General features: G+C 51.8%; 1 protein-coding gene across 5 annotated transcripts in view; it reads left to right on the forward strand.

The window, feature by feature from the left end:
* The window catches only part of nectin1b (nectin cell adhesion molecule 1b), a 463,505-nt gene that overhangs the window by 386,437 nt on the left and 54,083 nt on the right, over positions 1 to 22,985 (forward strand). For all 5 annotated transcript variants that reach the window (XM_038779767.1, XM_038779769.1, XM_038779768.1 and 2 more), the window contains exons 6-7: positions 1,736 to 1,883; positions 21,778 to 21,862. In XM_038779767.1, coding sequence (XP_038635695.1) covers positions 1,736 to 1,883; positions 21,778 to 21,862 — 233 coding nt within the window. The remainder of the gene's footprint in view (positions 1 to 1,735; positions 1,884 to 21,777; positions 21,863 to 22,985) is intronic.

Consider the following 22,985-nt stretch of genomic DNA (forward strand, 5'->3'; position numbering starts at 1 on the left):
CACCAACACACTCACACCAACACACTCACACCAACACACTCACACCAACACACTCACACCAACACACTCACACCAACACACTCACACCAACACACTCACACCAACACACACACACCAACACACTCACACCAACACTCTCACACCAACACTCTCACACACCAACACTCACACCAACACACTCACACCAACACACACACACCAACACTCTCACACCAACACTCTCACACCAACACTCTCACACCAACACGCATACACCAACACACTCACACCAACATTCTCACACCAACACACTCACACCAACACTCTCACACCAACACTCTCACACACCAACACACTCACACCAACACTCTCACACCAACACTCTCACACACCAACACTCTCACACCAACACACTCACACCAACACACTCACACCAACACTCTCACACACCAACACACTCACACAAACACACTCACACCAACACTCTCACACCAACACTCTCACACCAACACACTCACACCAACACACTCACACCAACACACTCACACCAACACTCTCACACACCAACACACTCACACCAACACACTCACACCAACACACTCACACCAACACACTCACACCAACACACTCACACCAACACACACACACCAACACACTCACACCAACACACTCACACCAACGCTCTCACAGCAACACACACCAACACACTCACACCAACACACACACACCAACACACTCACACCAACACACTCACACCAACACTCTCACACCAACACTCTCACACCAACACACTCACACCAACACACTCACACCAACACACTCACACCAACACTCTCACACCAACACACACACACCAACACACTCACACCAACACACTCACACCAACACACTCACACCAACACTCTCACACCAACACTCTCACACCAACACTCACCAACATACTCACACCAACACTCTCACACCAACACACACACCAACACACTCACACCAACACTCTCACACCAACACACACACCAACACACACACCAACATACTCACACCAACACACTCACACCAACACACTCACACCAACACACACACACCAACACACTCACACCAACACACTCACACCAACACACACACACCAACACACTCACACCAACACACTCACACCAACACACTCACACCAACACACTCACACCAACACACTCACACCAACACACACTCACCAACACACACTCACCAACACACACTCACCAACACACACTCACCAACACACACACACCAACACACTCACACCAACACACACACACCAACACACACACACACCAACACACTCACACCAACACACACACACACCAACACACTCACACCAACACACACACACCAACACACTCACACCAACACACTCACACCAACACACTCACACCAACACACTCACACCAACACACTCACACCAACACACTCACACCAACACACACACACCAACACACACACAGACCAACACACTCACACCAACACACACACACACCAACACACTCACACCAACACACACACACCAACACTCTCACACCAACACACTCACACCAACACTCTCACACCAACACACACACCAACACACTCACACCAACACACACACACCAACAGTTATGCAATCATTTTCCCAGCATTCACCAGCCGAGCGGGAATTGTGAAATCCTGACAGAATTCATAGTTTTCCTCGCCCAGAGTTTGGAGGAACACATTTTAACCCTCTGCTTTGTGTGTTTATTTTCAGATAAGCCGCTTCCCCAGGGAGCGCCCGGAGGTGTGATAGGAATTCTGGGAGGAATCATCGCGGCCATCATCATCATCAGCGCCATGGTAACCGTCTTCTTCATCTACCGGCGGCAACAGAAGAATCGTGCGGACACTGACAACGACCTGTGAGTACTGACCCAGAACAGCAACTTGCATTGATGTTGCATCTTTAATGAAATAACAAGTTCCAAGGTGCTTCACAGTAAGACTGGAAAATAAACCACATGAGGAGACATTGAGGCAGATGGATAAAGGCTTTGGTCAGAGGCTGGTTTCGTTAACTGAAAATTGGCCGGGTGCTGGGACTGAGCCTGAGGTAGTGAAGTAACTGCTGAGGTGAACCTGTCCGAATTTGGTTCCTGTTACCCTCCAGAAAGTTTTATGATTCTCAAAGCTGTGCAACTACTATGAGTTCACTCTGTCTCTCTCTCTCTCTCTGAACCTGCTATTCCTCACCCTAAATCTCTGCCCCCTGGATATGGACACTCAACCCAGGGGATAGGCAATTCGGACCATTCAACCCCTCCACCTGAGCCCCTCAATTTTATGGGTTCGACCCCGGCCCCGGGTAACTGTCCGTGTGCAGTTTGCACATTCTCCCCGAGTCTGCCTGGGTCTCACCCCCACAACACAAAGAGATGTGCAGGGTAGGTGAGTTGGCCACGCTATATTGTCCCTTAATTGCAAAAAAAAAAAGAACTGGACACACTAAAATTTATTTTGGAAAAGTCTCTGTCTCTCCCTCTGTCTCTTTCACTCACTCATTAAGGGCCATCACCGTTATTTTCTGCCTCAAGCCTTTCTTGTTGAAGAGAGCGTGTCAAATTAAAACTGTTTAAATCTTATTAAAATGCCCCAGTTGCATGCATGTATCTGCCAACTCATTCCGAATTTTCATGGCTGGAAGTTTTTATTAGCTGCTTTGTGAGTTTGGACTGCAGTGAATCACACAATAACATAGTGCAGTGAATGAGTAGAACTTCCACTCCATGTTTATTTGGGTGCCTGCCGCCGTGAGTCAGCATTTCATTTTAACTGCATCCCGCAGAAATATTGAACATTACCAGGGAGAAAGTTACATCCTATTACCACAAGGATAACACATGGTATAATACACCCACTCGCAACATAGTAAATGTCCCAAAACCATGCAGAGGAGCGACTATCAAACTGAATCTGTTCTCAAGCCACATTAGGGTCATCTGATCAAAATCTTGAGGAAAGAGGTAGGATTCAGGGAACACCTGACAGGAGATGAGAGAGGTAAAGAGGTCGTGAGGGTTAGGGAGGAAATTCCAAGCGGTTGAAGGCACGGCTGCCAATAATGGAGTATAGTTAACTGGAGATGCGCAAGAGACCCTAAAGTAGATTAGCACAGTTACTGGTGGGACTAGAGGAGATGGAGAATGGCAAAGCCGTGGAGGCATTCGAACACAAGAATGAGGATTTTAACCTTTCCCTCTGACAGTAGAGATCAACCTTGTGGCCTTTCTGTCAGATTTTGAAGGCTTGTGCAATTTCCCCCGTGGTGCTTTGCTGATACAGTTTTCAAAAAGCGTCAGGTTTAATATTCCCCTAATCTTGGTGCGTGTACAAGTGTAGATATGAGAGAGAGAAGAAGATGGAAGGTGTGGGCAGCTTTGGCACTTGAGCAACTGAAGGACAGGAGCTGTATTTGACATTTTAAAATTGTCTAAAACTCCAAGTGATTAGGTTACCAGCACTTCAGGCAACTGAGGCAAGCGGGACCATCATTGCCCACAATCCACTGCAGCATCATATGGCTGTGTAGGCTGTTGACAGGTGGCAGTAGATGTAACGTCCCTTTAAATTGAGGCCACGCTCCCAGACAGACCTAAGCGGAACTGAGAAGTCAGGAGAGGCTGAATAGACCGGGAATCTTTTCTCGAGAAAATAAAAGGCTGAGTTAGAGATCTTTAAACTTACGAACGACTTTGATGGTGTTGGCACGGAGACGGTGCTTTCATTTAAGGGGAGTCCAGAACCATGAATAATAAATCCAAGATAGACCATGAAAATCCAACTGGGAATTCAGGAGAATTCTTTACCCAGAGAGTGGTGAGAATGTGGAACTCAAAACCACAGAGTGTTTGAGGTGAATGTTCAGATGCAGTTAAGGGGGAAGCTAGATTATCGCATGAGGGATAAATTAGTAGAAGAATATGAAGATGGGTTGAGATGACGAGGTTGGGCGGAAGCACATGTGGAGCTTAAACATCAATATGGACCAGTTGGGCTGAATGGATTGTTCCTGATTGTAACTCCTATGGAATTCCATGACGGGTTGTGTCCACATGTATTCCCAAATCAATCTGTTGATTGTATGAGTGAAGCGAGCGACTGGCCTTAATATCAAGACATCAGTGTGATCATTGTTACCATCGACTGCAGACTGTCCCAGGTAAGGGAGAGTTAAGGGCATCCATCATATTTCCAGTTCCCCCTCCCCACTGCTGGAGGCCGCAGGCTGTTAGTCTGGCAACACTTTGTCCCAGGCGTAGGGGAGTGAAACTCGCCTTTGAACGGAGCTGCCTGAGGTTTGTACTTACCGGCTCGTCCTACAGACAGACCTGGACCCAGAGACAGGGCTGTGATAGAAACAGGGTATGGCTGCATTTGCGGACGAGCAGGTTAATAAGTGTTGTGATGACTCTAAAGACGAGAGATCATGGAATGTGGGATGTGATCTGAATCATTGCTTGTTTAAGGTTGTAATGAATCACTTCTGCACACTAATCTCTCCTAATTGTGATTGTCTTCATTTGATATTTTTTAATTATGGAAATATCAAGCTTAGACAGGCAATGTGCAGTGCAGCCGCTGTGCAAACATTCACCATGAATGTGGAACAACACGTGTTTCACTTACTGTACCGTCTGACAAAAGGCCATCGACCTGAAGTGTGAAGTTGGTTTCTGTCTCCACAGATGCTGTCTAACTTGATGAGGATTTCCAGCATTTTCTGTTTCCATTTCTTATTTCACCTCTGCATGTTTAACTCAAATGATTAGCAGCACAGTCACAGAATCTACCAACCTCCCTCTGGGTTGAATTACTTGTGCTTACATTAGTGCAGACAAGTAACCCATGCGCCCCCCCCCCCCCCTCCCCCTCCCCGCCTCAATCACCCTTCTCGAGGGAGTTTTCTGAGGTTCTTATTTGCAATACTGCAGCCAGACCCGGGTAAACAGAAGGATGGGTAAATGCACAGATGTCGAAACGCAGATAGTGATGTACAAAGACACACACACAGCTGAGATGGAATCACTGACATCCTGAGCAGTTTGATGTGGTGCTATTAGGGCTGCAGTTGTAGAGGTTTAGCATTTGGACAGTGACGTTGCTTTCAAACCAAAGAAAAATACATTTCTACATTCTGAAGAGAGCACAAGTTTCTGGAAATTAGGCCAAGCCAACCGTTAGACCGAGGGAGCTGGATTCTCTGTTGCCCGACAGGCACGGGTTTGACAGCCAATCGCAATGCTCCGCCCTCTCAAACACAGCGTCGTCGCGATGCATGGCTGCACGTAGTTGTAACCTCATTCATGAGCGGGCCCACCTGCGATGCCCCCGCCTCCGATGGGCCAAATTCCCAACGCCGCAGTCCACGTGTGCTCTCAATAGTCATACACCTGGCGGGGTGGCTGCGGAGAGAAAGAAAGGGCGTATGGACAATGTCCAGCACTGTCATACTTCTCTGATAGCCGTTCCACTGGCCGGGGGGCTTCTGCCGGGGCTGGGGCGGGGGCGGGGGGGGGGGGGGGGGGGGAGTGGTTGGGGTTGGCCAGGAGATGGGCTGTGGGTCGCTGTGGATGGGGATGCGGTCCAGCAAAACCGGTGCTGTATTTTCCCCCGCGATCGGTGCGTGTGTGGGGGCGGGTGTATAGAGTATGTGCGGCTGCAGCTTGTCAGCCCTGCACGTGTCCATCACGGACCCGGCGATTCCTGCATCGTTTTCCGGGTGTTCTGCGGGTGTTCCGCGCGGCATACGGCTAGCCCCTCACCAGTAGCGGAATCGGTGCGGGATTTGGCGCCGATTTTCCTGACGTGGAACGCCAAAGATCCTCCGTTGCCGTCAGCACTTAGACTCAGAATCCAGCCCAGGAGCTCCCAATCTGTTAAAAGGTGAGGAACGCAGGGCTGAAAGTCGGCCCATCAATACACACGCTCAGTCATCTCTGCCCAGTTACTGAATCCAGGCTATTGCTGGCCCAGGAAAATCTCTAAGATTTGGGCCTCTTCATGTTCCTGAATCTATTTTGGAATGTCAGTGGCCCTGTGAATTCCAATCTGCTCACGATTCCTTTGCTTACATTGTGTGGTATTACTCACTGACTGGACTGCAGGGATTGATGATGGCATCCCCCAGTTTCTTACACATTCCCCAAGCAGCTCTGAGCGGACTATTTGTAACTCTTTCCTAGTACACGTTTCAAATTAAAGCTGACTTATTAGAAGTTAAGAATCAATTTCATGCTCCTTGCTCTTGATAAATCGCTGATGCCGTTGCTTGTGTTTGTATCGGCACGGGGCAGCTGGTAATCTGAAAGAAATCAGTTTTACCATCACTCTGATATATCACCCTTCCAATAGAGAGCTGGAATAGGACGGTACCTCAGTCCTGAGGCTGTGTGTGTGATATTATCACATCTGTATCCTGGGGAGAGTGAATGTAACTAAATTTCACAGTTTGCCAAGTCTCTCCGCAGTGCAGAGGTATGAATGCTTCGCTGGCTGAGAATCTCTCTCCCTTTCCTGGAATGGAGGAGAAATTTGACGAAATGATTGAGTCAGGAAGGGCTCTGTTCTCCCCTGGAGCGCAGCGCAGAGTGAAGATTATCTGATTGCAATCATTACTGATCGAGGACCATGGGCAGAGTTAACAGTTCCTCCATCATTTTAACAGTGACTTATTGGGAACTTTTACAAGTTTCTCGTGACCAGCTCCTCGAGAGGGGTAATTGTAAAAGTAACTATAAACATGAGTGAATGAAGCTGTGATTTCAATAACCGCCTCCAGTCCTACAACCCTCCAAGATATTTGTTTCTCCCATCCTGAACTGTTGGGTGTCCCCAGTTGTAATTTCTCCATCATTGTTGGCCGTACCTGCAGTTGCCTGAATCCTAAACTCTGGGATTCCCTCCCTAAATTTCTCCTCTTCTTTTCCCTCCTTTAAGATGCTGACTGCTTTGACCAAGGTTTTGGCCACCTGATCTATCGCTTTCATCTGACTTTGTGTCATATTTTGTTTGGTGACACTCCTGTCAGCACCTTGGGACGTTTTGCGATTAGAAAGAGGGGGTTTTTCCGGAAAACCCCCGCCTGTTGCTCGGTGGCAGTGGCTGTCCAACATTGACCACTGGCAGAATCTTCTGGTCCCATCTTAGTCAACGGGTTTCCCGTTGTATGTATCCCTCACCACCAGGAAACACGTGAATTCCGCTACTATCTGGTTTTCTGTTTTTCCCACCACAATAGATAACCTCACATTTCACCACATTGCATTCCAGCTGATACATTCTTTGCCTACACGCCTGGCCTCTCCGAATCCCCTTGAAGCGTCTTTGCATCCTCCTCGCAACTCACACTTCACCTAGTTTTATGTAAAGTTGGAAATATTACACTTAATTCCCAAATTCAAATCATTGATACATAGATACATGGAAGATAGGAGCAGGAAGAGGCCTTTTGGCCCTTCGAGCCTGCTCCACCATTCATCACCATCATGGCTGATCATCCAACTCAATATCCTAACCCTGCTTTCTCCCCATAGCCTTTGATCCCATTCTCCCCAAGTGCTATATCCAGCTGCCTCTTGAATATATTCAAAGTTTTAGCATCGACTACTTCCTGTGGTAATGAATTCCACAGGCTCACCACTCTTTGTGTGAAGAAATGTCTCCTCATCTCTGTCCGAAATGGTTTACCCTGAATCCTCAGACTGTGACCCCTGGTTCTGGATACACCTATCATTGGTAACATCTTCCCTGCATCTGCCCGGTCTAGTCCTGTTCAAATTTTATAAGTCTCTATGAGATCCCCCTCATTCTTCTGAACTCCAGCGAGAACAATCCCAACCTATTCAAACTCTCCTCATATGACAGTCCCGCCATCCCTGGAATCAGTCTGGTAAACCTTTGCTGCACTCCCTCGAGAGCAAGAACATCCTTCCTCAGAGAAGGAGACCGAAACTGCACACAATACTCCAGGTGTGGCCTCACCAAGGCCCTGTACAATTACAGCAACACATCCCTGCTTCTGTACTCAAAACCTCTCGCAATGAAGGCCAACATACCATGAGCCTTCTTTACCGTCTGCTGTACCTGCATGCTTACCTTCAGCGAATGGTAGACAAGGACACCCAGGTCCCGCTGCACACTCCCCTCTCCCAATTCACAACCATTCCTGGAGTAATCTGCCTTCCTGTTTTTGCTTCCAAAGTGAATAACCTCACACTTATCCAAATTATACTGCATCTGCCATTGATTTACCCCCTCGCCCAACCTGTCCAGATCTTGCTGTAGGATCCCTGCATCCTCGTCACAATTCATCCTCCCACCTAATTTGGTATCATCTGCAAACTTTGAGATGTTACATTTTGTTCCCTCATGTTGTGGTTCACCATTGATCCAAATCAAGAAAAGCGAGATTTGCAAGACTATAAAGACAGTTGCTGGAGAGATGAGAGATGATGATTCGGATAAATCACTCTAGCCCAAGAACATCATTAAGTTTCAAGGTGTAAAATGGTTTGTGACTATTGGAATAATGAACGACTGCAGAGGGAGAGCATCAAGGTAATGTGAAGTGCCGGATAAACACTGATGCTACTTGCAGCTTATGGACTTCCCTCACCCGTTTGATGCCTGTCCCAAGGGAACAGACTAAGCTGAGCGCCCAATGCAATGAGATGAAAGAAGATCTCAGTTCCAGGCAGTAGACACCAAGGACAATCCCCTCAGCTCAACTGAAATACGTCAAACTCTTGGGCTGGTAGTCCTCCAGATACCCAGAAGAGATTTGCAGTGATTCGCACGGCACCAAGTCATTGACTGCTGAACAGATCCTGAAAAACCAACAAAGGTGTTTTCACCGGGTCTTGGATGTCTTCCTGGTAAATATTACGTGAAGTAGATGAGAGTGTGAGACTAACTCAGCATCTTCTGTGGAAAGTCCAGCTCTCAAACCCAGCCTGAAAGACAAGAGGAACTTGAAAAGATGGGAGTAATCAAGAAAGTGATGACTCCAGACTGGATTATCGCCGTGAAACAACCTGGAAAACATCAACGCACTCAGTGAAATCAGCCCACTGGGCAGCTTGGAACTTGTGTCACCTTGTTCCAAGTGAAAGTGAGTGACCAGATTTATTGTCGCAACTGCAGACACCTACGTTCAACTGGAGAAGCTGCTCCTTCACAACAGAAAGCCAATGAGGGAGAGTTGATATCGCCAATGGAACGAGGAATGGAATGGCCATCAGTCCCAGAGTTCAACTGGTCCCCAAAAACTCCACGGATCAGGAGTAATACTCACCACAATAACAAGGGGCTGGTTTAGCTCACTGGGCTAAATCGCTGGATTTTAAAGCAGACCAAGCAGCCCAGCAGCACGGTTCGATTCCCGTACCAGCCTCCCCGAGCAGGCACTGGAATGTGGCGACTAGGGGCTTTTCACAGTAACTTAATTGAAGCCTACTTGTGACAATAAGCGATTTTCATTTTTTTCATTTCAATGTTCCCCAGTAACCAGCAGACCCCAGACCAACAAGCAATGACTATGTGAGTATCAGCGTTCTCTTGAGGCGTTCTGAGCATTGCAAATCTCGTGAGAGGTTTTGACAGCCTCATTGCCACTCATTTAAATATGTTGGTGCCCGATTATCCCAAGGCCCAGGAATAAACGCCCGCACCTGGGATACCTCGGCATGGTGCCATTTAGCACTGGTCCACACAGACATGGACAGGCATAATGGCAACTGCGGGGGGGGGGGGGGGGGGGGGGGGGGGCGGGGGTCTCCCAGGCATTGCAGGCCCCCAGGTGATTAGGCTCTTGGCACTCCTGCTGGCAAACGGGCACCTTGGCACTGCCAGCCTGGTACCTGGGTGGCAACGCTAGGGTGGCGAGGCAGATGGGATAGATCTGTTTCTGCCTGATCAAGCGAGAATATAACACGGCCAGAGAATCTCGGGGGAACCCTCTAGCGAGCCTCCCAACAGCCTCAGCACCTTTCGAGATTCACCGGAGTCCCGCGAGATGTCTGAGTCGAAACCCCGTCCACAATGGGCATGACCAAACGGCACTTGAGGAAGTAGGTAGCAAATCTACTTACATCCTATCTGCCCGGGATCCACCAGCCTTCCCTCGATTCTCCAGCCTCCCCAGAAAGGCTGCAGCCAGGCACCAATCAATGCTGGTCCAAACAAACATGGGCCATGCAGAACGCACCCGGGAGGGTATCCCCAGCCATAGAAGACAGCTCCCTGGCCATCCCCCTGGAACGTGGGCTCCTTGGCACTGCCCACCTGGCACCTTGGCACTGCCACTCTGGTACTGCCTGGGTGCCCGGATGGCACTGCCAAGCTGGCAGGAATACTGCCTGGGTGCCCGGATGGCACTGCCAAGCTGGCAGGAATACTGCCTGGGTGCCAGATGGCAGTGAAAGGGCCAGGAGGTGAGGGGAGCCTTGCCCATAAAATGAGGGTGGAGGAAGGGGTTTGAGGATGGGGATGTGCAGGGCAGATAAGTAGGGGCCTCCGGGAGGTTGGGAGGGGTAAGGGGTAGAGGTCCTGGAAGGGGTGGGGGATTCTGTAAGTGGGCTTGGGGAGGCCTGAAGTGGGGGTGACACATCCAGGGACCCCATAGAGGGTGTCCTCACTTGGGGGTTGTGGAGTAGTGCCCATGTGTGTGGGGGGTGACATTGCTTGGGGGGGGGGGTGAGATCCACAAGCTCACTTAGAGATCGGGGCACCCTTTCTAAATTGTGGACCGATCTCGGAGTTCAGCTCACCGCTGCTGAAAACAATTCTAAGTGTGGGCTGTGTCATAATATCCACTCATGTATATCATGAGATGCAGACAGGCAGTGATTGACACACAGGATGACCAATGAACACACACAACACAGAACAACCAATCACCAGACGGGACACCACCACTATAAAGCCCACAGGGCATTGAGGCTCTCCCTCTCTCACAGGACACGGCCAGGGAGATAGTCGCAGTGCACAGGCCAATGAACATAGAATTTACAGTGCAGAAGGAGGCCATTCGGCCCATCGAGTCTGCACCAGCTCTTGGAAAGAGCCCCCTACCCAAGCCCATACCTCCACCCTATCCCCATAACCCTGTAATCCCACCTAACCCTAAGGGCAATTTGGACCCTAAGGGCAATTTAGCATGGCCAATCCACCGAACCTGCACATCTTTGGACTGTGGGAGGAGACCGGAGCACCCGGAGGAAACCCACGCAGACACAGGGAGAACGTGCAGACTCCACACACAGTGACCCAAGCCGGGATTCGAACCTGGGACCCTGGAACTGTGAAGCAATTGTGCTAACCACTATGCTACCGTGCTGCCCTGTGATAGAGAGCTAGTCTGGTCAAGCCAGTAGGAGGTTATCAGTTAGGTTAATAGAGTGTCAACCCACAGCAGATTATGTACAGCAATCAACAGGTTCAATAAAACAGTGTTGGACCATCTCCTGTGTCGGAAGCCTGTTTCTCGTTTTACTGCATCCAGTTGCAGTCGATGTTAGACCAACACAGATAACACATCAGGCTAAACTGCTGAGTAACGCCCCAGGGCCCCAAAAACTGACTAAGTGTCATTGAATAGCGGTGGGGAACACCCTGAAAAACCCACCATAAATTAACTTCAAAAGTTTGGGGGAGAATTGCGCCCTGTGTGTGGGTAACTTGTAACTGCAAATTATGCGGCATAAAATGTGCTTTTTACGTGTATGGAGAAAGGCCCTTGTGCACGGTGGCCTGTAGTGTCCTGTGGCTTGTCATAGACATGTGACCTCAGAGTTACCTGACCTTTGATGTCATTCCTGTGTGGGTAAAGATTGAGGCAGCACCATTTTACCCATATGGAAGGTTATATAAATGACAAGTTGCAATGGCAGTTTTGGTGTTGGATTGTTTGCTCATGTGTAGCGTGGGTCTGAGGATTCTACCATTCCAATCCGGATTGACCCAACAATCGAGAAGCATTCTGAGGGGAAACAGGATTTTGCCGATTGAGGCATTGGAGATGGTAAAGAGAAGATTTACAAGAATGAAACGTGTGATTCTACATATCGGAAAAGGGTTGACCGGCTGAGTGCCTTTGCCTCGAAAATAGCGAGTGTGAGGGGCAACCTCAGAAAGATATTTAAAATTCTGAAAGGTTTCGACAGAGTGGATACAGAGAGAATGTTTCCTCCTGTGGGGAAGAGTAAAACTCGAGGTCATCAGTTAAGATAGTCCCCGATAAATACATCCAATTAGGAATCCAGAAGAAATGTCTTTATCCAAAGAGTGATGTAACTGTGGGAGTGGCAGCCACAGGGAGTGGATGGAGTGAATAGTACAGGTACATTGAAGGATAATTCCGGTACATGGGAGAGGAGGAAATAGAGGGTTAGGAGGATAGATTTAGACGAGGAAAGATGGGAGGAGGTTCAAGTGGAGCATAAACACTGACATGGACTGGCTGGGCGCAGTCCTCTGTTTTAGGACTGTACCTTATATGGCAATCCAATGTAGCTCTCATTAGCGTCCATTCGTGATGAACACTGCTCAATCAAAATTCAAAAGTGAGTGTTTCAATCGGGATCAGATCTGGAGTCAGTGACTCTGTTTTGTTTTTTCTTAAACCCCCGTAAAAAAAAATGCAATCATGAGAAAGAGCTCAAATCCATAGATTGTTGAACGGTGAGAGATTGAGGAGACTTGGTCTACATTCTCTGAAGTTCAGAGGGTGAGAGGTGATCTCGCTGAAAGGTTTCGGAGGGAGTTCGACAGGGTAGGCAGATGGGCTGTATGAAACCGTTCCCCCTAGCTGGAGACTCAGTCTCCGGATAAGGGATCTCTCATTTACGGCTCCAATGAGGAGATGTTTCCTCACTCAAAAAGAGTTGTGAATCTTTGGAATTCTCCACCCCAGAGGGTTGTGCAGCTGTACATTTATCCCTCATCCTTGTTAAACTTGACCGAAAGTCAGTCTTTACTCACTTTTAGATTTATTCACCAATCGGGACATCACAAATGTACAGCTCCTAACTCAACAGCCCAACAAGTGTCTCCTTGAGTGCAACAAATAACCAACCCCTTAAAAGGAATCTGACGAAAACAAAACTACAAAGGAAACTTATAAAAGTTAAATGAAACTGTTGTTTTGGGAGTTGATAGAACAAAGAAAGAACAGCACAGGAACAGGCCCTTCGGCCCTCAATGCCTGTGTCGATAATGATGCCCTAACTAAGAATAAAACCTTTTGCCCTGACTCAGTCCGTATCCCTCTATTTCCTCCCTATTCATGTACCCACCCAGATGCCTCTTTAATGTTGCCAATGTGCTGCTTCCACCACATCCTCTGGCAGCGCATTCCAGCCACCCACCCACCACTCTCTGTGTGAAAACTTACCCCCCACATCTCCCTTAAACTTTCCCCCTCTCACCTTGACCCTGTGCCCCTGTGCAATTGACACTTCCACCCTTGGAAAAAGCCTCTGACTATCCAAAAGTTGCACTCCTGCGACGCTCTGGGTTGCAGAAGGCATCAATTGTCACAGTGGACACTGCGTGCTGATTCTCCAGGTCACGTAGGTATGAATGTAACCACGGAAGAGAGACAGGCAGTCAGGTCAAACGGTTCACGTCCCTCAATCTCCCGATGTTTCAACCTGTTAATGGTCGCCTTGGCCAGCGAGTATCGCTTTATACCCTTTTGTGTGTACCTGGAAAACAAGTGCACTGCCCCTTTAAATAATAATTAATAATAATCGCTTATTGTCACAAGTAGGCTTTGATGGAACCTACAATTCACGTGTAGTTGGATCTGAACAGAGGCTTTAATACATTTACAACAGAGCCAGCCTATTCATCGTTGAACTTCAGACGAACTGCAGGCTGGCTCTAAGGCACTGATCTTTATACATCGGTCCCAGGGGGAGGAGTCCAGGGTCGGCCTGTGAAGGGGGTGGGGGGGGTCCAATCCCGGGGCGGGGGGGGGGGGCCTCCAATGTGGCCTGGGCCCGCGATCGGGGCCCACAGATTGGCGGGCCGGCCTCTTGGGCTGGGGGCCTCCTTTCTTCCGCGCCGGCCCCTGTAGCCCTGCGCCATGTTGCATCGGGGCCTGCGCGGAGAAGGGACCCACGGCGCATGCGCGTGTTGGTGCCAGTGCCATTGAGCATGCGCGGACCCCGCGGCACCCAGTGCACGCCGGGATTGGCAGCTGGAGCTGCGTGGGTCACTCCAGTGCCGTGCTGGCCCCCTGTAGGGCTGATCCTGAGGCCATGTTAACGCCGTCAGAAACGCAACAGCGTTACCGACGGCGTCAACACTTAGCCTGAGGATCAGAGAATCCCACCCTGTATTCTTTTGAGTGAACCAATAAAATAAATAAATCCACAAATTAAAATTTCCTCAGGGGGAATAAATTAGAGTGCCTCTTTATGCCATTTTTGTTGAACCAATTAAACTAAGAAAATGAAGAGAGCAGCCCCTTAAAGAGATACTGCATCAAATATAAACAAATCATAAAGGAAGCTTAAAACATCAAACTAAAACGTGATTAAAGGGTTCAATAAAATACCCCTTGAATTGCACTGCAACTGAAATAAAATGCCACAAGGAAACTTAATTGAATCAAAATGTCATTTCCCAGGAGTGATTTTTAGAACAGTACAGCACAGAACAGGCCCTTTGGCCCTCGATGTTGTGTCGAGCAATGATCACCCTACTCAAACCCACGTATCCACCCTATACCCGTAACCCAACAACCCCCCCCCTTAACCTTACTTTTTTAGGACACTACGGGCAATTTAGCATGGCCAATCCACCTAACCCGCACATCTTTGGACTGTGGGAGGAAACCGGAGCACCCGGAGGAAACCCACACACACACGGGGAGGACGTGCAGACTCCGCACAGACAGTGACCCAGCCGGGAATCGAACCTGGGACCCTGGAGCTGTGAAGCATTTATGCTAACCACCATGCTACCGTGCTGCCCATGATGCTGCGCCCCACCCCCTGCAGCGCCCCCCCCCAGTCACGGAAGACCTGAAGCATTCCAGTGGACAGCACGTGCTTCCTCTCTGGGGCCACTCGGCCATAAATGTGGCCGTGGTAGAGGGGCAGACAGTCAGGTCGGACCACCCTCTCACTCGGCCGCTGCCTGGACCTGTTTCTCTTTATACATGTACAAGTCATTAGACGGGATTCTCCCAACGGACGGCTAAGTGCCAACGCCGGAGTAAAATCGGGAGTGTTTTACTCTGGCTTCGGCGCCCATTCCGGGACCCCATTCTGCGGCCCACAGGGGACTGGGACGGCGCTGGAATGGCCTCCGCCACTCCAGCTGCCGATCACGGCCTGAACCCGGCACCGCGGGGCCCGTGCATACGCAGTGGCCTTCTTGCCCACGGCGGCCCCGGCGCCAAATGGCGCAGGGCTACAGGAGCCGGCGAGGTGGAAAGAAGGCCGGGGGGGCAAAGAGGCCGGCCCGCCGATTGGTGGGCCCCGAACGCGGGCCAGGCCACTACAGAGGCCCCCACGGGGTCGGACCCCCCCCCCCCCCCCCCCCCCCACAGGCCGCCCCCGGACCCTTCAACGGCGAGGTCACACCGGCTCAGAGGATGTTCGAACTGTGCCAGCTGGACTCGGCGTTTTGTTGATGGCGCTCTGCCCATCAGGCCCGGAGAATCGGCGCATACCCCGACCAGCACCGTGCCAACCACACCGGTGCCAATGTTGCACTGTCAGAAGGTCAGTACTGAGGGAGCTCCGCACTGTCAGAGGGTCAGTACTGAGGGAGCGCCGCACTGTCAGAGGGTCAGTACTGAGGGAGTGCTGCACTGTCAGAGGGTCAGTACTGAGGGAGCGCTGCACTGTCAGAGGGTCAGTACTGAGGGAGTGCTGCACTGTCAGAGGGTCAGTACTGAGGGAGTGCCGCACTGTCAGAGGGTCAGTACTGAGGGAGTGCTGCACTGTCAGAGGGTCAGTACTGAGGGAGTGCCGCACTGTCAGAGGGTCAGTACTGAGGGAGTGCTGCACTGTCAGAGGGTCAGTACTGAGGGAGTGCCGCACTGTCAGAGGGTCAGTACTGAGGGAGTGCCGCACTGTCAGAGGGTCAGTACTGAGGGAGTGCCGCACTGTCTGAGGGTCAGTACTGAGGGAGTGCTACACTGTCAGAGGGTCAGTACTGAGGGAGTGCCGCACTGTCAAAGGGTCAGTACTGAGGGAGTGCCGCACTGTCAGAGGGTCAGTACTGAGGGAGTGCCGCACTGTCAAAGGGCCAGTACTGAGGGAGTGCCGCACTGTCAAAGGGTCAGTACTGAGGGAGTGCAGCACTGTCAGAGGGTCAGTACTGAGGGAGTGCCGCACTGTGAGGGTCAGTACTGAGGGAGTGCTGCACTGTCAGAGGGTCAGTACTGAGGGAGTGCCGCACTGTCAGAGGGTCAGTACTGAGGGAGTGCTGCACTGTCAGAGGGTCAGTACTGAGGTTGTGCTGCACTGTCAGAGGGTCAGTAATGAGGGACTGCTGCACTGTCAGAGGGTCAGTACTGAGGGAGTGCCGCACTGTCAGAGGGTCAGTACAGAGGGAGTGCCACACTGTCAGAGGGTCAGTACTGAGGGAGTGCTGCACTGTCAGAGGGTCAGTACTGAGGGAGTGCCGCACTGTCAGAGGGTCAGTACTGAGGGAGTGCCGCACTGTCAGAGGGTCAGTACTGAGGGAGTGCCGCACTGTCAGAGGGTCAGTACTGAGGGAGTGCTGCACTGTTAGATGGTCAGTACTGAGGGAGTGCCGCACTGTCAGAGGGTCAGTACAGAGGGACGCCGCACTGACAGAGGGTCAGTACTGAGGGAGTGCCGCACTGTCAGAGGGTCAGTACAGAGGGACGCCGCACTGACAGAGGGTCAGTACTGAGGGAGTGCCGCACTGTCAGAGGGTCAGTACTGAGGCAGCGCCGCACTGTCAGAGGGTCAGTACTGAGGGAGTGTTGCACTGTCAGAGGGTCAGTATTGATGCACTGTCAGAAGTGCTGCCTCGCGACTTCCGGTGGCGCCCTCGAGGAGGCAGGTCGCAGGTCGGATCGCTCCCGCCCGAGATGGGCAAACGGACCTTTGTTTACGGACTTTTTAGGTACCTGGCAGCCTGAATCGGTGGAGGAGACGACAGGGAAGAGGCTTTCTTCCCGGGGTATGGGCGGCTGGACCAGAAGCGGTCGAGTGGAGCGGCAAGGATCGAAGCGGGAGCAGCGGGGAACCCAGGCCGGGCGGCCAAGCATGGCGGACGGTGGGGACCGAGGAGCGGAGGCTCACTGGCCAAGGGAGGAGCAGATGGAGTTTTTCAAGAACTGCTTCGCCGAGCTGAGGAGGGACACGCTGGACCCGATGAGAGCGGTGATGGACCGAATGGTCGAGACACAGGCGGCCCAAGGGAAGGCGCTCAGGGAGGTCGAGGCGAAGCTCTCCAGTCAGGAGGGCACGGTAACGGAGCTGGAGCACGAGGTGGAGGAGCTGAACGCCCGTCAGAGGAGGATGCAGGAGCAGCTTGAAGAGCTGGGGAACAGAGCCAGGAGGCAGAATTTAAGAATCGTTGGCCTCCCCGAGGGCTGCGAGGGGTCGGATGTGGGCGCATACGTGACGGGTATGCTTGAGGCGCTGATGGGACCGGAGGCCTTCCCTCGACCCCTGGAGTTGGATGGGGCACATAGAGCCCCCGCAAGGAAGCCCAGGATGGGCGACCGACCGAGGGCCTTGGTGGTCCGCTTTCACCGGCTTGCTGACAGGGAACGTGTGCTGCGATGGGCCAAGGCGGAGGGGAGCAGCAGATGGGAGAACTGCAAGGTGCGCATTTACCAGGACTTGGGACCGGAGCTGGCCAAGAGGCGTGCAGGATTCATCAAGGTAAAGGCAGCCCTCTACAAAAAGGAGGTGAGGTTTGGAATGCTATATCCTGCAAAGCTTTGGGTTACGTTTGAGGAACTCCACTACTACTTTGAGACACCAGAACAGGTTTGGACCTTTATTAAAGACAAGAAGCTGGACTTGAACTAATGGGCACTGAGTTCTTTCAGTGCTGTACAGTGGCGGCGGCCTGTTAACTTAAAGTTGCTCTGACTAGGACTTTTACTAAGAAAAAGAAGCTGGACTGGAACTAAAGGACTCGGGGCTTTCAGACATTTTGTGTGGCGGCGGTTTGTTAAACTATCCTGTACTGTAATGTTTTATCTAAGATTGTTTTCAGCCTGGACAGAGAGTGGGGGTTGGAGGGCGCACTGTTTAGGGTCCTTTGGGGGGATCGCAATGGGGGGGGGGGCCTGTGCTTGGTACCTTCTGGTGCGAGATCGGGGCCTCTGATGGGGGGATGGGCTAGGGGCTAGTCACGGGACTTGAAAGGGCTCGGTGGGATACAATTAGGTTAATGGGTCCCTGGTGGGTGGGGGGAGGGCCTGAGCGCTGGGACGGGAGACAGGTAGGCGCCAAGGGCAGGGGTCAGTGTGACTAGCGTAGGTCAGGGGGCACCAGGGAGATCGGAGGGGGGGGGGGGCGGGCTAGGGCCAAGCGCAGGGCTGACCTGGCAGGCCAGGCCTGGGGGAGTAGGGGAGACCAGGCCGGGGGGGGGGGGGGGGGGGGGGGGGGGGGGGGAGAAGAGGGTTAGGGCCACGTTAGCTTAGTGTAGTTGAACACGTGTGGCATGGGTAAACAGAGCTGGCAGGGAAAGTGCCGTATGGAAGGATTCTTGGTTTCAACATTTATTAACATGTTTATTCTTTCCCACTGTTCGTTTTCACTATGTTACGGCTCTTTGCACAGGGCCATTTTTCGCTTTGTAACTGTTACAAATTTGTGTTAAATAAAAAACTTCAAAAAAAAAAAAAAGAAGTGCTGCCTCTCAGGGTGGCACAGTGGTTAGCACTGCTGCCTACGGCTCTGAGGACCTGGGTTCAAATCCAGGCCCTGGGTCACTGTCCGTGTGGAGTTTGCACATTCCCCCCGTGTGTGCATGGGTTTCACCCCCACAACCCAAAGATGTGCAGGATAAGCGGATTGGCCATGCTAAATTGCCCCTTAATTGGAAATAATAATTGGGTACTCTAAATTTATGGGGGAAAAAAAGAAGTGCTGCCTCTCAGATGCGAAGTTAAACTGAGGCCTGTTCTCCCCTCTCGGGTAGATGTAAAAGATCCCATGGTACTATTGTGAGGGAGAGTGTCCAGTGTTCCCCTACAAGCCTTCCCGAACAGGCGCCGGAATTTGGCGACTAGGGGCTTTATCACAGTAACTTCATTTGAAGCCTACTCGTGACAATAAGCGATTTCCATTTCCATTCAATACTTATCATCAATCAACATCACAGAACACAGATGTTTTTTTTCTCTTTACTCTGGCGTGGGAAGTGGGCATCATTGGCACAGACAGAATTTGTTGCCCATCCCTAGTTGCCTTTGAACAGAACATTGCAAAGTTAAGAGTCAATCACATTGCTGTGGGTCTGGAGTCACATGTAGGCCAGACCAGGTAAGGACGGCAGATTTCCTTCCCTGAAGGACATTAGTAAACCAGATGGGTTTTTGCAACACCCAATAATAGTTTCATGGTGGCAAGGTGGCACAGTGGTTAGCACTGCTGCCTCACAGCGCCAGGGACCCGGGTTCGCTTCCGGCCTTGGCCACTGTCTGCGTGGGGTTTGCAAATTCTCCCCGTGTCTGCGTGGGTTTCCTCCGGGTGCTCTGGTTTCCTCCCACAGTCCAAAGACGGGCGGGTTAGGATGTGGGGTTACGGGGATAGGGCGGGGGAGTGGGCCTAGGTAGAGTGCTCTTTCGGAGGGCTGGTCCAGCATCGATGGGCTGAATGACCGCCTTCTGCACTGCAGAGATACCATGATTCGATTACTGAGACTAGCTTTTTTACATATCAGATTTTATTGACTGAATTTAAATTCCACCAGCTGCCGGGGTGGGATTTGTTCCCAGGTCCCCACAGCATTCACCTGGATTTCTGGATTAACAATCCAGTGGCATCTCCTCCTCCGTGGGCATTATTACGCTGCTGTTTGTGAGTTTGCAGCATTTTTTACATTTTAAAACAGTGACCACGTTTCCAGAATATGTGATTGGCTGTACGGCGCTTTGAGCAGCCCGGCCATTGTGAAAGGTGCTGCAGAAATACAAGTCTTTCTATTTTTTCATTCATGTTTTTGATCTTCTGCCATTTGTTTTTTTTCCACCTATTTTCCAAACGGCATCTTTCCAAAAAACTGTATTGAAATCTATGTAATCACCTCTCTGGTCTTAGCCTCATCCGCACTTTTTGTGGCTCTAACAAAAAATACGATTAAATTGTTCTGGCCGGACTCTGTTTCGCAAATCCAGGCTGCCAGCTGTTCATTTCTCCCCTAAATGCTCCACTTGTCCTCTGTAATTCATGGGAGAGTTTCCGCTGACATTGAATCTCTCGATTTCTCCACATCCTCGAAACAAATCCCCCGATATTTTTACCAGTGGTCCTGGCAACACATCCTCGAGTTCCAGAAACGCTGCGAGGCCAATCACGTCCATTCCAGGTACATTAAATAAAAGGTTTTTAAAAAAATTTTAGATTACCCAATTATTTTTTCCAATTAAGGAGCAATATAGCATGGCCTACCCTGCACATCTTTGGGTTGTGGGGGTGAAACCCACGTAAACACGGGGAGAATGTGCAAACTCCACACGGACAGTGACCCAGAGCCGGGATCGAACCTGGGACCTCGGCGCCGTGAGGCGGTTGTGCTAACCACTAGGCCACCGTGCTGCCCTCACTCCAGGTACATTGACCACGTGTGGTCTTACCCGGCGGGGTCTTGGTGTGCATCCATCCGGGGGCGGCCTGGTTGGGGGAGGGGGGGGGGGGGGGGCCTCTGCTGTGGCCTGGCCTGCGATCGGGGCCTACCGATTGGTGCGCCGGCCACTGTAGCCCTACGCCATGTTGCGTTGGGGCCGGCGCGGAGAAGGAAGCCTGCGCACATTGGCACCGGTCGCAGCGCGCATGCGCAGACCCGCGTCGCCCATTTGAGGCCGGTGTCGGCAGCTGGCACGGCGTGGGTCGCTCCAGTGCCATGCTGGCCCCCTGCAGGGCTCGGAGTAGTTGATCCTGGGAGCCATGTTGACGCCGTTGTAAAACACAATGGCGTTTACGACAGCGTCAACACTTAGCCTCAGGATCAGAGAACCACGCCCATAATTCATTTGGAGCTCCTCAGTCAAGAGCCGAGTGAGAATGTTAATTTTCTAACAATCCCTATTCTGTCTCTCTGGGCACATCTCGTGGGCCCTTGAGATCCAGGATAACAGTGTTGCTGTGGGATTCTAGCCCGGTGTCTCATAGGGCTGTGAGGGTAGGAGAGCATTAACGATGGCTTCTGGCTGCCACTTCACATTGAACGACAATTGATTCAGAATTAAAAGCAGGCGAACAGGATTAACAGATCCTTGGAAAATAGGCGACAGGTTTAGATAAAGGATCTGGATTGGCGCAGGCTGGGAGGGCCGAAGGGCGTGTTCCTGTAATTTTCTTTGTTCTCTGTTGTAACAGCGATCAGTGGAGGTTTATTAAATGAATGAGGGGCTCTCAGGAAGCATTGGGCAGCCAGTCTGTGAGCCTTCAGGAAGCAGGACCCAAACAAAAACAAAACCTAGCCCAAGATCAGCGTGAAACGGTTAGCGCGCGGTACTGACGGATGTGAGTTCCTGCTGCAAACGCACTCATAAAACTCAACTGTTTGTGTTTCTGTTACCGACAGGATTGACTTGCCGCCGTCTCATAAAGCACCACCTCCCGAAAAGAAGACGGAGATGAAGAGTCACCTGACGGCAGACGACATCCAGGTAACAATGGGTTAGAGCTTCTAACTGGTCAGTTTGCCTCGCCTGAGAGAGCGGAACTACCCCCCGAGTAACCAGGGGAGGGTGGCTGGCTGGGGTTGTGGGGGGAGGGCGGGGGGGGGGGGGGGGGAACATGCACATCCCCAGGGCTGGGCAGCCAGGCACAAGACATTGTGTGGGGCAATTGGCAGGGGGGGGGGGGGGGGGGGGGGAGCAGTGGCTCGGAGGGAAGGGCTAACTGTGCGAGCTCAGCGTTGGTGTCGCTTCACCAAGCTATTTGTAGGACAGCAGGGCACCGTTAAATTGTAATCGTGGCCGATTCTCGGAATTGCACACTTTATGAAGGGTGTCAAGAACTTGGAGAGAGAGAGAGAGAGAGTGCGGAGGAGATTTATTAAAATGGTGCCAGAGATCAGGGACTTCAGTTACACGAGGAAGCTGGGCTGGTCTCCTTACAGCAGAGAAGATTAAGGAGAGATTTAATAGGATGTTCAAAATCACAAAGGGTTTTGACAGAGTAAAGATTGTGTCCGGGTGGGGGGGTGGGGATGGGAGGGGTGTAGGTGGGGGGGGGGGGGGGGGGGGGGGGGTGAGGGGAGGGGTGTAGGCGGGGGGGGGGAGGGGAGGGGTGTAGGCGGGGGTGGGAAGGGGTGTAGGCGGGGGATGGGAGGGGCGTAGGCGGGGGGAGGGGGGGAGGGGAGGGGTGGCTCTAGGGAGTGGGAATGGGAGGGGTGTAGGGGGGGAGGGGAGGGGTGTAGGCGGGGGGGGAGGGGAGGGGTGGCTCTGGGGAGTGGGGATGGGAGGGGTGTAGGCGGAGGGGGAAGGGGTGGCTCTGGGGAGTGGGGATGGGAGGGGTGTAGGTGGGGGGGGGAGGGGTGGCTCTGGGGTGGGGATGGGAGGGGTGTAGGCGAGGGGGGAGGGGTGGCTCTGGGGAGTGGGGATGGGAGGGGTGTAGGCGGGGGGGGTGTAGGCGGGGGGGGGGGGAGGGGTGGCTCTGGGGAGTGGGGATGGGAGGGGTGTAGGCGGGGGGGAGGGGTGGCTCTGGGGAGTGGGGATGGGAGGGGTGTAGGCGGGGGGGGGGGAGGGGTGGCTCTGGGGAGTGGGGATGGGAGGGGTGTAGGCGGGG

Source organism: Scyliorhinus canicula, chromosome 19, assembly GCF_902713615.1.
Source record: "Scyliorhinus canicula chromosome 19, sScyCan1.1, whole genome shotgun sequence".
NCBI classification, from domain to species: domain Eukaryota; kingdom Metazoa; phylum Chordata; class Chondrichthyes; order Carcharhiniformes; family Scyliorhinidae; genus Scyliorhinus; species Scyliorhinus canicula.